Source organism: Eulemur rufifrons, chromosome 21 (assembly GCF_041146395.1).
Source record: "Eulemur rufifrons isolate Redbay chromosome 21, OSU_ERuf_1, whole genome shotgun sequence".
Lineage (NCBI taxonomy): Eukaryota > Metazoa > Chordata > Mammalia > Primates > Lemuridae > Eulemur > Eulemur rufifrons.
This window is the reverse complement of record NC_091003.1, coordinates 23,909,874-23,923,931: the sequence shown is the minus strand read 5'-3', so window position 1 is coordinate 23,923,931 and position 14,058 is coordinate 23,909,874. Positions and strand designations below refer to the sequence as shown.

The 14,058-nt window shown below is 52.3% G+C and overlaps 2 protein-coding genes and 1 pseudogene across 2 annotated transcripts; all 3 read right to left on the bottom strand.

Moving 5' to 3' along the window:
• Positions 1-481: 481 nt before the first annotated feature.
• Positions 482-2,898, bottom strand: THAP7 (THAP domain containing 7). The gene is made up of 5 exons (XM_069497545.1): positions 2,853-2,898; positions 2,601-2,680; positions 2,008-2,163; positions 1,339-1,479; positions 482-1,145 (listed from the first exon to the last, which is right to left on the bottom strand). Exons 2-5 carry the CDS (start codon positions 2,678-2,680, stop codon positions 593-595), a joined length of 930 nt encoding a protein of 309 aa, XP_069353646.1. The 5' UTR covers positions 2,853-2,898; the 3' UTR covers positions 482-592.
• Positions 1,161-13,283, bottom strand: LOC138401892 (tubulin alpha-3 chain). Its single transcript, XM_069497544.1, has 6 exons — positions 13,230-13,283; positions 9,462-9,684; positions 8,420-8,568; positions 7,440-8,120; positions 3,847-4,152; positions 1,161-1,325 (listed from the first exon to the last, which is right to left on the bottom strand). The coding sequence occupies exons 1-5, from the start codon at positions 13,230-13,232 to the stop codon at positions 3,856-3,858; spliced, it is 1,353 nt and encodes a 450-aa protein (XP_069353645.1). The 5' UTR covers positions 13,233-13,283; the 3' UTR covers positions 1,161-1,325; positions 3,847-3,855.
• LOC138401983 (U4 spliceosomal RNA) lies at positions 10,628-10,695 on the bottom strand (annotated as a pseudogene).
• Positions 13,284-14,058: the final 775 nt, after the last annotated feature.

Here is a 14,058-nt window from a genome sequence, read left to right as displayed (position 1 = left end):
CCTTCTAGGTTCCTGAGTGGAAGGAAAATGAGGACACTGAGGCCAGGACCCACATGCCTCCCGAGCTCTACCCACCTCTTCCCAGACTTGCAGGGACTATTATAGAATGGCTGCCTCTTGGGGCCTCACTACCTCTGCTGTGCATACCCATCCAGGAAGTTGATGACTGTCACCATTGCCTCCATTTTTCAGATGGAGACAGGCCCGGTGGGGTGGGGGCTTGTGAGCAGAAGCCTGCTGCGCCCCTGCCTAAGAACCGAGTCTGGACTGGCTGGCTTAAACGCAAGGCTGTTTCAGGTCCCAAGGAAAGAGTTCCTAGCATCGGCCCCTACTCACACCATCCTGCCCCTTCAGAGAAACTGTGGCACGGAGCTGCACGGGCAGGGGTGGCTGGACCCAGGGGCTGCAGCCACTGGGGAGAACAAGCCTAGTACCCACAGAGGCTTCTGTCCCTAGCGGAGCCAGACAGCAGGGCCTCCTTCTAGAATCCACTTTATTATGGCATCTGGCAGGTCTGGTGGATATAGTTCAAGTGAGGTCCCTCTCCAGGCAGATTCTGAGGGAGGCCACAGCCTGGCTGGCGGCCGCTCCCTCAGGCCATGCTGCTGCTCAGCTGCATGGCAAAGTCCTGCACATGCTCCTTCAGAGTCTGGCGGGCATCCGCCTGTGCTCGCTTTTCCCGTGCCCGCTCCTGCTGCAGCTTGGTCAGCCGCAGCCGTAGCCTCTGCTCCCGCCGCTTGCAGGCCTGCAGCTGGCGCTGGGCCTTGTCCAGGGCATCAAGGGCCGCCTCAGCCCGCCGCTTCCAGAGTAGGGCACTGCCCACCTGGTAGCTGTGCTCATTCTGGATGTAGGCTCCGGCGGGCGGCGGCAGGCGCAGCATGTAGGCTGAGGGGGACACTGGCCGTGGCTCGAGAGGGGAGGGCTGCTGCTCTGGTGAGGGCTGGGCACTACAGCCTGCTTCATCTGCTTGGGCACCCAGGGGGCCCAGGAGGTCTGAGAAGGGGCTGCTAAGGCCGGGCTCCAGCCTCCCAGCTGGGGAGGCAGGCAAAGTGGCAGGTGCTGAGGCCTCTTCCACTGGAAAGCAGGTGACATCAGCAGGTGGGGGTGGAGAAAATGGAGTTGTGGCCCCTCGGCCCTCAGAGCAGCTGGGGTGGGGAGAGAGAGAGAGACTGATAGGCTAGGCTAAAGGCTTGCCGGACCCCACTCCGCCAGCGCACCAGAACCCCCCAGCACCTGAACCTGCTCCACAGGTTCTGTGCAGACTGTTGGCTGACACCTTAAATCCCAGTCCCTTAGCCTTGGGGTGGGAGTGGGCATCCCCCCACCTGTAGCACATACCGCTTCCTGCATCGTCGCAGCCGGCTGACATCAGCGGGGCCAGGTGGGTAACTGTGCCCCTTGGTCTTGCTTGTCCGGCGCAACTTGGAAAAAGACTCGAATATGGTGGGGACTGCCCCTTCCTTCAGCCTGTGATATCCACTGTGGGAAATGCAGCCCGAATGAGCTGGAGAACCAGGGCTGCCTCCCCAGGCCAACCTACCCCAGCTGGGGCCAGCACCCCAGGGCGCTTCCCCAGGACTAGCCTGTGGGAAGCTGGAAGGCACTGTGCAAACAGGAAGTCTGGGGAACGGCAAGCTAGGCAGTCACACCACCCTACTCCCTGTAGGACTCCTCAGAGTTGAGGTGTGTGGAAAGTTTCCACAGACAGAGCTGGGTTGACTGGCCAAAGAGAATTCTTTTATTTCTGGACTTGCTAGGAGGACTGGGGTTCTGAACACCACCCTCCGAAAGGCTCACGTTTTTTGCTTTTGTTACTGGCACAGTGACTCGGGAGTGGATTTTACTGGCTAGAGATGGGAAGAGAAAACCCCTGGAACTAGGTCTGCCTGCCTGGCAGGCTGTCCTCATGCCACTTGCTAAAGGGACTTCGGCATCAGGACCCACAGCCGCCCCCATCTGCCCAAAGCCCCACACCCTGCCCCAGAGATGGCTGGCAGGAAGGCCCACCTGATTCCCACCAGCTCAAAGCAGTTCTCCTCGAAGTGTTTGGAGCAGAAGTAGATGTACTCCGACGCCGGGTCCCACAGGCCCTGGCCGCTGGGATCCAGCCGCCGGCAGTTGGCCAGCCACAGGCCCCGTCTCGGGTTGTCCTTCTTGGGAAGTCTACAGGACCACAAACCCGTGAGCAACAAGCTGTACACAGCCCTGGGCTCATGCTGCCCAAGCTCCGCAGACAGGCCCGGCAGGCCCCGCACATGCTGCCGCGAGACCCCGCGGTGACGCCACCGGGTAAGCACCGCACGCCCGGGCACACACAAGGAAACCGAGGCCTCAAGAAAAGCAACGTGCTCAGCGCCATCTGGTAGGTAAGAGTCACGGAGTAGCAGGTCCAAGCCCGTCCTCCCTTTCCCGACTGGAGGTGGTTCCTCGGGGACCGCCTCCTTCACTCCTCCCCACCCCCAACGTCAAGCTTCGCCGGGACCGGAGCACTGCCCGGAACGCATGCGCAGCCGCGGCCTCACACGGCGGGCAACGCCAGCCCATGCGCCGGCGAGCCCCCCGCCCCCCCAACTCCCGTACGAGCACGCACGCGCGCCGACCTGTGGAAGGAGATGCCGCGGTTGCGCGTCTCGCGCGTGTCCCTTGTGCAGCAGCCGGCGGCGGAGCAGTGACGCGGCATCTGGGGAAGAGGCGGGAGCTAAGTCGAGGGCGGCTGTCCGGGCCCGGAAGAGCCTCGCGCCTCCAGCCGCCGCTCCGTCCCAGGGGGCCCTGACCCGTCCGGTCCCCCAGGGCCCGATCTCGCCCCAACCCTGTCCCAGCCGGTTCTCTTGACTCCGGTCAGCGGCACTCACGGTCTCGCCATTGCTGCGCCGCCGAAGTCTCGCGAGGTGTGGCGGGCGGCGGAAGTTGGGTACCATAGAGACTGTGGAGCGGGCGGCGCTCGGGCCGGGGGGCGGGGCAGGAAGCGGTCGTGGCAGGCTGGCTCCGGAAGCGGCGGGAGCGCGGGAATCGGCGTCGCGCCCGCGTCTGCCAAGCTTCCCGGACTGCCAGCGCTGTCGCCCGCTCGCGTTTCCCGCTGTCCATTCAAAGCTCACTTTTCTCTAACCACCCCGTCGCAGATAGGGCGGCCCCAGGGAGCGGGTGCGCGGCGGCGAGAACCGGCATTGCCCCTGGATCCTCGCCAGCCGCGGGGGCGACAGCCCGCCCGGGATGGCCCCTGACAGAAGAGACCGCACCGAGAACACGGGGGCCGGGACGCTCGCACTAAAGAACCGACAAAACCCCGGGCCCAAAACTAGCTCCCGGGTACCACAGACGAGGACTTGAGGGCGGGCTGGTGGCGGCCCCTGTTACACTTGGGGGACATGCGATGGGCAGGTTCCATGGAAGCCACATGCGACAGGAACGTGACAGAGCTGGGGGAAAGCTAAAGAAACCCAAGGAAGTGGAGTGTGGGGAATTGGGGTCGTGCAGCGCGTGGGGTGGCCGCCTCCCTGACCCGTCCACTTCCCACGGGGCTGAAGATGAAGACGGCCGCTCTGCTAAGGAGGTCAAAATTTAACATAATCAGAGCCTTTTTCCCCGATTCCCTCGGCCGGGCGTTTTGAAGCCTTCCCTCTGGGAGGTGTGTAGCAACTGAAACATACTGACATGCTTATGACAGGAAACGGCTCCATGTTTTCTCCCTTAGAAATCCACTTGGAAAAGGCAGCTTATCTGGAGGAGGAATTCTGTCAAAATACAGCGCAGGGGACAGACGGTGTCTCAATACAGAAATTTTAATAGGTAAATCTATCTTGTAACGTTGTGGTGGGGAAGGAGTACAAAGGGATGGTTGCCTGCCGCGTCCCGCCCTCAGTATTCTTCCCCTTCCTCGGCCTCGGCTTCCACGGAATCCACGCCCACCTCTTCGTAATCCTTCTCCAGAGCGGCCAGGTCCTCGCGGGCCTCCGAGAACTCCCCCTCCTCCATGCCTTCTCCCACGTACCAGTGCACGAAGGCCCGCTTGGCGTACATGAGATCGAACTTGTGGTCCAGGCGGGCCCAGGCCTCGGCGATGGCCGTGGTGTTGCTCAGCATGCACACGGCCCGCTGCACCTTGGCCAGGTCTCCCCCCGGGACCACAGTGGGGGGCTGGTAGTTAATGCCCACCTGCCAGAAGAGGGAACATAAAGTTAAGTTTATATTGGCCTCAGAAATGGTGGCTCATTAAAAATTGGAGCTGTGGACCGAGTTCAAACAATGCCCTGTAAAAATTGGTACTATATTTTTTTGGCATTATCTATGAACATTTAATATCCTATGACCCTATAATTTCACTTTTTAAAGATTTACCTGCCCAAGAGCACAAATCTACATTTATAAAGATTTTTATGTATTTAGTTTCAAACAACTGTCTATCATAGGGAACCAGTTAAATCATTACACCACCTGGGATGTGCTGAGGCGGTGACCCTTGCCTGTCCTGGTGAACAGATAGCAGTTGGCAGCTGCTGCACACACACTGAGGGTCCGGGGGGTGGAAGGGGCAGGGAGAAAGGTACAGGGGAGTTCACACCCCGATCAAGGACTGCCCTCCCACAACCCTTAAGACCAGGCCAAGTGGGAGTATTGCCAGCTTCCTGTTCTCTGTGGCCACCTGTGTGTGGTGATCCTTTGTCCATGTCTACTGGCCTCTGTCAGCCAACGTTGCCTGTGTAACAAGAGGCCAGTGTACCTTGAATATGTACAGAACATCTCTCAAAGGACAAAAACAGCTCTGGCGAAGGGAAGAGGACTTCAGCTTTTTACCCTTATGAATTGTTTTAATATTTTGCCACATACAAGTATTTTTATAAGAAAAAACTGAAATGTTTTTCAACATGAAAAAGATTACTTGAAGATACTGTATATGTAAGCAAATGGTTATTAAAGAATATATGGTAAATTGGCCGGGCATGGTGGCTCATGCCTGTAATTCTAGCACTCTGGGAGGCCGAGGTGGGAGGATCACTTGAGGTCAGGAGTTTGAGGCTGCAATGAGCCATGATGATGCCATTGCAGTCTAGCTGGGGGAACAGAACAAGACTCTGTCTCAAAAAAAAAAAAAAAAAAAAAAAGCAAATCACAGTGAGACCGACAAAAAGGAACTTAGAGGCTGGGCACAGTGGCTCACGCCTATAATCCCAGCACTTTGGGAAGCCAAGGCAGGGGGATCGCATGAGGCCAGAAATTTGAAACCAGCCTGGGCAACATACCAAGCTCTTATCTCTAGAAAAAAAAATTTTTTTTTAATTAGCTGGGTGTGGTGGTATATACCTATAGTCCTAGCCACTCAGGAGGCTGAGGCAGGGGGATCCCTTGAGCCCAGGAGTATGTAGCTGCAGTGACCTATGATCATGTCACTGTACACCAGCCTAGGCAATAGAGTAGAGTGAGACCCTGTCTCTTAAAAAAAAAAAAGGAATTCAGAGCATCTGGGGCTGGACTGTCTTCTGTGGGGATAGGAGAGGCTGCAACTTCCTATCCCTTCCCACAGACCAGCCTCCCTCCTGTCTCACAAGAGCCAGAGACCCAGCTAGGAGAGGAAACCTGGGCAAGGCACAGCATCTCCCACAGTGCCTGCCAGCTTAGGTTACCTTGGATATCCTCACCTTCCAAATGTCACACCAACTGAAACAAAAATTACTCTGCTCAAGTCAAGAGGTTTGGTAATTAGACACCAAAATGGAAAGTTTCACTTCCTACCTATAACATCGTAACATCGTAAGATCTGCAAGCCTATATGTAAGATGTTTTGTTTTGTTTTGAGACAGGGTCTCGCTCTAGTGCCTGGGCTAGGGTGGGGTGGCATCATCATATCTCACTGCAACCTCAAACTCCTGGGCTCAAGTGATCCTACCGCCTTAGCCTCCTGAGTAGCTGGGACTACAGGCATGTGCCACCATGCCCAGCTAATTTTTCTATTTTTCGTAGAGATGGGGTCTCCCTCTTGCTCAGGCTGGTCTCAAATTCCTGGCTTCAAACCAGACCTCCCACCTCGCTTTCCCAAAGTGCTAGGATTACAGGCATGAGCCACCGTGCCCGGCCTTTTCTATGTAAGATTTAATGAGTATTTCCAGGCTGGTGAAACTTACAGATTTTACCCTTTTCTGAGTCACTTTATATCTATCAACTTAATACAGATGATCTGTGTCCAGGTCAGATGAAAAATAGAGATGATCTGTGTCAAGATGTCGTAAAGTGGGCTGACAGAGGGCCAGACAAGTTCAAAAACTTGTATGTGGTCAGAGGCAAGCTATGGCCATCCATATGGAAACAAAAAGACACACCTATGATTTTTCTCAAGTGATTTTCAATCAGGAATGACCCTGGAACTTGCAACTCCCCCCAACATCTTAGAAACTCGTCGGGACTTACAAATGTGGGGTCCATAGCCTTGTCTAATGTGGAATATGACTATGGACAAGGGCTGTTAACAGACCAGAGGGCACAAAGTTGACCAACACAGATGTGAGGCATTTAGCCTGGTAATCACAATAGGTCTTAGAGCCTGACATTCTATTATTTGGCTTCCAAATACAGGGTTCTTTTCTCTTGGTAGACAATTTACTGTAACATTAAACATGGCTAAAGGAGCCACCTAATTATCAGTGATTTTGTGTTTGAGGAAGCGGTCTCAGCTGTTTGGAGAAAGAGCAGATACCTACCTTGGTCCCGAAAGAAAACACTGCATAAGTGAGCTATGATGATACCAATGCACCTAGCCTGAGCGAGGGAGTGAGATTTTGTCTCAAAAAATAAAAAAAAGAAAATAAAAAACACTGCATAATGCATTTAAAATTCTACTTACAGAAACATTAGCCTTGCCCAAAATTCAGTGACAAGAGATAAGTCAGCTTGTGTGAAGTGTAAAAACCATTATTTCTAACATACAAAAATGATAGCATAGAACCTGGCAAATCTCTAAAGTGAGTAGTGGAGAGCAGGACCTGCATTCAAGCCATCTCTGTCTTTTTTTTTTTTTTTTTTTTTGGTATGAGGTCTTGCTGTGTTGCCCAGGCTGATCTCTAGCTCCTGGCCTCAAGCGATCCTCCTGCCTCAGCCTATAGCTGGGAGGACAGGCACAGGCCATGGCACCCAGCTCCAGACCATCTTTAAATTCTCTCCCCATCATTTACTGCTGAGTAAGTTTTGGACACTTAAAGCTGTCTCAGCCTTAGTCTTCTAAAGTGTAAGAGACTGATAATACTACCCAATGAACTTGAAAGGGGTGGTGGTAAGAAATAAGGGTACATACTGGTAAAGTATAAGGCACTTAACAGATTACTAAACTTGTTCTCCTTGCAGCCTCGGTGACTTAAACAGAGGCAGTTTCCCCACAGGGCGTGGGCCCACAGGGGCACCATTATTCTGCTGCTGACTGACAGGTACAAGGATTCGACATCATCCACTCCTACCTTAAATCCAGTCGGACACCAGTCCACAAACTGGATGGTGCGCTTGGTCTTGATGGTGGCAATGGCCGCATTGACATCTTTTGGGACCACGTCCCCCCTGTACAACATGCAGCAGGCCATGTACTTGCCATGGCGAGGGTCACACTTGACCATCTGATTGGCCGGCTCGAAGCAGGCATTGGTGATCTCAGCCACGGACAGCTGCTCGTGGTAGGCCTTCTCCGCTGAGATGACAGGGGCGTAGGTGGCCAGGGGGAAGTGGATGCGGGGGTACGGCACCAGGTTGGTCTGGAATTCTGTCAAGTCCACGTTCAGGGCCCCATCGAATCGTAGGGAGGCAGTGATGGAGGACACGATCTGCCCAATCAGACGATTGAGGTTGGTGTACGTGGGACGCTCGATGTCCAGGTTGCGCCGACATATGTCATAGATTGCTTCGTTGTCTACCATGAAGGCACAGTCAGAATGTTCCAGGGTCGTGTGGGTGGTCAGGATGGAGTTGTAGGGCTCCACCACGGCTGTGGAAACCTGGGGGGCTGGGTAAATGGCAAACTCCAGCTTGGACTTCTTGCCGTAGTCCACCGACAGCCGCTCCATGAGCAGAGATGCGAACCCAGAGCCGGTGCCGCCCCCAAAGCTGTGGAAGATGAGGAAGCCCTGCAGGCCCGTGCACAGATCCGCCTGAGAGAAACCAGACAACGTCAGCCAATGCCTGCGGAAGCCACGCCACCAACCCCCAACAAGCCAGAGTCACCTCTCTGCCTCTGCAAGTTGACAGGGACTCAAATCGTCCATAGTGAACACACATTACACTGGGAAGCCAAAAAGGCAGACGATAAAGAACTATGGATGCCTCGCAACACACGCTTCACAGCTGGTCTAAGATTTGCCAGAACAACCTCCCCTTCACAATCCAAGGCCTCCCCTCCCATCTAGGACAACATCTATAAGGCACGAAGCCTTCTGGGCGCTCCTCTTACCAGCTTGCGGATCCGGTCCAGGACCAGGTCGACGATCTCCTTGCCGATGGTGTAATGGCCTCTGGCATAATTATTGGCTGCATCTTCCTTCCCGGTGATCAGCTGCTCCGGGTGGAAGAGCTGCCTGTAGGTCCCTGTGCGCACTTCATCTACAAATAGACCGAGTGTGCTCTGAGTCTTTAAGGTCTAGGGTACTCGCCAAGACGGACACGTTCAGGGACCGTGCACCTCTACAGAGAACATGCTGTTCCTTGGAGGTCAACTGTGGGAGTGTCTCGTAGGAAATGTCTCCGTGGGGTACACAAACCACAAACCATAAAGAGAAATTTATGGCTCTAGGAAGGTGAAGTTAGCTTGGGGTACAAATGCCGGCAGGACCAGTTCCCAGCGAAGGGACATAAGCTCTCACACCCCCATGCAGGTAATTCTACGGGTACATATTTCTTTCCTACCCATAGCTACATCAAAGAGTGTAATTTAAAAATCCCTCACAAACTGGGCAGTCACCAGGTCAGAGTGACTTCTGCAGGATAGTCCTATCAGGGCACCCTGTGTGGCCTGGGTCTCACAGGCTTTCAGGTTGCATTCTGTCATCTCCTGGGAGGCCACTGAAAGGTGGTCTCTCCTTGCAACCTACCTCAGGCTTCTAATCTAGCGGAACCAAATGAAGGTTCTGTCGTTGCCTTTTTATGTCTGAGATGCAGGTCAAGACTCCCTTGCACTCGCATGAGAGTGTGCACAGCACCAAGGAAGGACCCAGTGGCCACGCCCCCTGCAGGTGGGGTCCACAGCAGCCACCCGACCAGCGCTGGGCATCCAGAGTGACTCTCTCCAGACTGCTGGCAAAGCAGCTTTCCTTGCATGTCAGGTCTTCCTCAATTAGAAGCCTGGGTCTCACAGACATGTGAACCTTTCGGTTTCTCTCCTAACACCGTGGGCAGATGCTTGTCCATGCTGCCCTTTCCACAGAGGGACTCAAAGGAGCCCGTGTGGGGCTTTACCCTGCCCCAGGAAAGCTGCCGTCCAGTGCCCGAGCACCTACCGACCACGGTGGGCTCCAGGTCCACAAACACTGCTCTGGGCACGTGCTTGCCAGCCCCAGTCTCGCTGAAGAACGTGTTGAAGGAGTCATCCCCGCCACCGATGGTTTTGTCACTTGGCATTTGACCATCGGGCTGAATTCCATGTTCAAGGCAGTACAGTTCCCAGCAGGCATTGCCAATCTGGACACCCGCCTGCCCCACGTGGATGGAGATACACTCGCGCTGAGAACCAGAAAATAAATGTGTACCCATTCATCTTCAAGGCAATTTGAAACTACATAGAATGCAAAATATCATAATTTAACATTTGTACAGTGCTTCAGTGTCTAGGGCTTTCTCAAGCCTTATTTCCTAGGAGACTTAGATGACTCATTATCCCTGTGAAAACTGACTTGCTGTAAACCACCCTAGCTACTAAGTGCCAGAGTTAGCCTCAGAACCTAAATGTTTGCCATTACACAAAATTAATTTAAAACTAATTTAAAACATGTAGTATCAATAATCAGCTTTGCATTATGGTTAGTCACAGTAATTCTTAGGAATATATAACAGTTTTTAATTATGTCCTGACCAAAGGATAAGGTAATACAGTTGGGGAGGGAAAAATGGAGTAGGTTGTAGGTCACCATGACCCAAGCCCGGGTGGTCACTATGTGTCTTCCATCTGCCCCTCTAGATCTACCCTCTATCATTCTCTACCACACTCTGTGCTCTAGGAGGCTCATTCATGTGGACAGCAGCAGAGGGCTTCCTCGCGCTATAGCTTCTGGTTGGTTTGGTCAATGGCAGGCAGCAGGAAGACATGGGCGGTTAGAGAACGGTGTGGTCAGGGTACTCAATCCTTGGCTCCCTCCCTGTCAGACTGCCATGGGTTACCTGAGTCCCTTTATCAAGGCCACAGCTTTCTGCAGTTGGCCCTCTTCATAAAGCTACCTTCTCAACTTCTAGTAACCACTCCCTCCCCTCACCCCTTCAAGCCTAGGAGTGTAATGGCTCCTAGGCATCACAAGTGCTGGGACACTGCATTGTCATTTGGCGATTTCTTTAAACCCTGACCAAACCTTTATAAACAGTACCTTTTTAGATTCTCCTCAAAGTATCTATTTTGAATGTACCATCTCTTTCCTGCCAGAAGCATAACTGTACACACACCCATCACTTGTTCGATTTTATTAGCAATAATTACGCCTTGGATAAACCTCATTGGTTATGATACTGCCACTGCGCAAAGCTACACTTGTTCAATTTTAGACAAGTAATCCTCACAAATACATAGAGGAGAGCAAATAAAATTTGAAGTACCCCACCCATTCTAAATTCTGACCTGAAATCCCACGAACTTGAAGTCTTGTTTTCTATTATATATACCAAGTCTCAGAGTCTGAAGGGGCATAAAAGATCAACATAATGCAACAATCCCCTCACATCATCCCAGAAGGAAGCATTCAGTTCCAGAAAGAACTTCTCCAGTGCCTAGGAACTCACTCCTCCAAAGGAGGAATTCATCAACCCTCTGGGAAATGCCTTTGGAATCATCCCAAAACACCATTTTCAAACCACCATTCCATGTCATTTGTTTTGCCTTATTTCAGTCCAGACACCGTGTATGTCACAGGATGCCTCATTTGGCATTTTACTCACCTGCCCCAGTAAGATCAGAGTAAGCTCTGTGGCCTTACACCATTACACATTTTATAAATTGCTTCATTTACAAAATGGGATTGGGAAGCTGAGTGGTCTGCAAGGCCACTTGCATCTCTGATTATCTAAAAAACTAGTATCTAATAAAACTAATTCAAGCAGTCAGGAAAATCATTCCTCACTTTAGGCCGGGCATGGTGGCTCACGCCTGTAATCCTAGGACTCTGGGAGGCCGAGGTAGAAGGATGACTTGAGGTCAGGAGTTTGAGACCAGCCTGAGCAAGAGCGAGACTCCTGTCTCTACAAAAAAATAGAAAAAACTAGCTGGGTGTCGTGGTCTGCACCTGTATTCCCAGCTACTGGGGAGGCTGAGGCAGGTGGAGTGCTTGAGCCCAGGAGTTTGAAGTTGCAGTGAGCTATGATGATGCCACTGTATTCTATCTGGAAGGACAGAGTGAGACTGTCTCAAAAAAAAAGAAAAGAAAAGCATTCCTCTCTTTCAACAGATAAACTCATCATTGCCAACTTCACCTGGATCATCAAGTTTTACATTTCCTTAGACAGCTCTCTGAAACATTATTTGAAACGTCATCGATTCTTTTCAAACTCCAGACCAAATTCCTCTTGGCAGATGACCTTGTTTTCTACTTCCCCAGAAGCATCACTTCCTGCCACCAAATCTGCAAATACCCTTATCCGGGTGATACATTCCAAGACCTTCAGTAGATGCCTGAAGCCACATTCTACCAAACCCTACATGTATTGTTTTTTCCTGTACATACACATCTCTGATAAAGCTTAACTTATACATTAGTCACAGTAAGAGATTAACAATGATAACTAATAAGAATATAACAATATATTAAAGTTATTACATGAATGTGGTCTCTCTCTTAAAGTATCTTACTGTTCTGTACTGCAGGTTACTGAAACCACAGAAAGCAGAACTGTAGATACAGATAAGGGGGGATTACTGTAGCCCTTCCTGCTCTCCTTCCTTTGCTTTACGATAAAGCTGTGTCTTCTCCAGTTAATGATCCATTGTTTCTACTGATCTCCTACCCAGCAACAGTGCTGAGTGGAGTTCCCAGGCCCCTGGGGGTCCATAGACCTTTTCAGGGTCCAGGAGGATAAAACCAATTTCATGATAGGTCAACATTACCAACCCTTTTCACTGTGTTGACATTTGCACCGATGATGCATAAGCAAAAGTGGGTAAAACTGCTGGCACCTAAGCACGGATCAAGGTAAAAAAGTTTCATTTAAGGAATGTTTTTGGATGAAGTGATAAAAATACTAATTGCATTAAATCTCTACCCTCAAAATGGGAAGTACACATAAAGCACTGTTCACATACTAATCTACAGCTGCCTTGAGAAAAAGCACTTGTGCATCTGTTGAAGTTGCAAGCTAAACTAGCCACTTTTTTCATGAAACACAACGTTTACTTGAAAGAATAAGTGACAAACTGGCTACTCAGACTTGACTTAGATATCTGTTAGTTATGTTAATATGTGTTGCTTTCAAGTGGATGAATAAATATTTTTAAAAGCTCAGTTTCACTTTTTAATATGGCAAATATTGATAGCTATAACGCACATAGGGACTCTTTGGGCTCCTCCATCATGTTTAATAGCGTAGAGAGGTCCTGAGACCAGAAAGCTTGAGAAGGCCCTCCAGGAACTCAGTGCTATTTGTTCTCAGAGACCGCCACCTGGTCCCTTTCTACGGAGTCAAAGCCAGCAGCACGGTCTAAAACAGCAGCCCTCCCGCACACATCCTGGCTGCCACCTGGCTCTTTCCCGCCTGATCTCCCGGGAGCCGCCAGCACCTGCTGTCCGCGTCACCCTGGACACGCCCAATCTGCTTCCCTCGGGGTCACCACGGCCCTCGGCCCGCAGGCCTGGCAGCCCGGCCAGTATCCTGGTGTCATGCCCTGGGCCTCCTGCGTCCTTGTCCTGCCTCCTCTCTACTCTGAGTCCCGCACCAGGGTCCCTCCTTCCGGCTGCCTCATGCGGCCGGCTTCGTCCGCCCTCCCGCCCAGGCGTCTGCCGAGTGATAGTGCCCGGAGCCTGGCCCACGCGTGCCGACTGTACAGCGCCCTAGCCCCAGCCCAGAGGCCTTACCATGGTGAGCTCCGCCGCTGCCGCCCTAGACCGCTACTAGACCCCAACCGCTGCCTCCGCCACCGCCGCCGCGCGCCCAACTGCCGCCGCCCTGCGCGCACACTACCACGGATTGACGCGCCGATACCCGCACGGCCATTGGTCCAGAGCTCCTGGGGGCGGGCCGAGGCTCGGGATCCCACTTCTGATTGGTCGTTACTCAAGAGAGAGTGGTGGCGCTTTCGGATTGGATGCAGATTTGGCGGGAAGGCAGTAGGGTCGCTGACGGAGGCTTGGGGGCTGGGGCGTTTCCGTGGCGTCCTCGCACCGCGAGGTTGGAGCAGCTACGACAGGGCCTTGGTGGGATGCAGGACATTACCGTGCACGTAAGCCCTTGGCGTGCGAATGGCTTGACGAAGGCGTTGTGCCACGGTCCCTTCCCTGGGAGCTCCAGGCCTGCTTGCCTCTGCGCTGCTTAGTCAGGTCTTTGCAAACAAGAGGCCTTCCCGCCATCTACGCGAAGTCACGGCAGCCCCTCAGTCATCTGCTCCCTTCCCGGTGCGGAAAAGCCATTCCCATCCGGCACCCGAGAAAAGGGCAGGATCTGATCACTTCTGTCAACCTCAAAGGAAGAAGCTGAGGCAAAATTAATACAAGTAGAGAGTTTATTTGGGCCAAGTTTGAGGACTGCAACCCAGGAGCATAAAGTTGCCCTGAATATACACGTGGATTAGCGGCAGTTACGAGTACATTTATTTTTTATTTTTATTTTTTTATTTTTATTTATTTATTTTTTTGAGACAGAGTCTCGCTTTGTTGCCCGGGCTAGAGTGAGTGCCGTGGCGTCAGT

What these genes read in the sequence shown, in the direction of transcription:
- LOC138401892 (XM_069497544.1), bottom strand. An exon ending in CCTGGAGCCCACCGTGGTCG is followed by an intron (nt 8,569 to 9,461) that starts GTAGGTGCTCGG and finishes GTCTATTTGTAG; the next exon opens with ATGAAGTGCGCACAGGGACC. An exon ending in GGTGTCCGACTGGATTTAAG is followed by an intron (nt 4,153 to 7,439) that starts GTAGGAGTGGAT and finishes CTCTTCTGGCAG; the next exon opens with GTGGGCATTAACTACCAGCC.
- THAP7 (XM_069497545.1), bottom strand. Translation starts at nt 2,680, where the DNA reads ATGCCGCGTCACTGCTCCGCCGCCGGCTGCTGCACAAGGGACACGCGC. An exon ending in CGCGGCATCTCCTTCCACAG is followed by an intron (nt 2,164 to 2,600) that starts GTCGGCGCGCGT and finishes GTGGTCCTGTAG; the next exon opens with ACTTCCCAAGAAGGACAACC. An exon ending in CTGCGACGATGCAGGAAGCG is followed by an intron (nt 1,146 to 1,338) that starts GTATGTGCTACA and finishes TCCCCACCCCAG; the next exon opens with CTGCTCTGAGGGCCGAGGGG.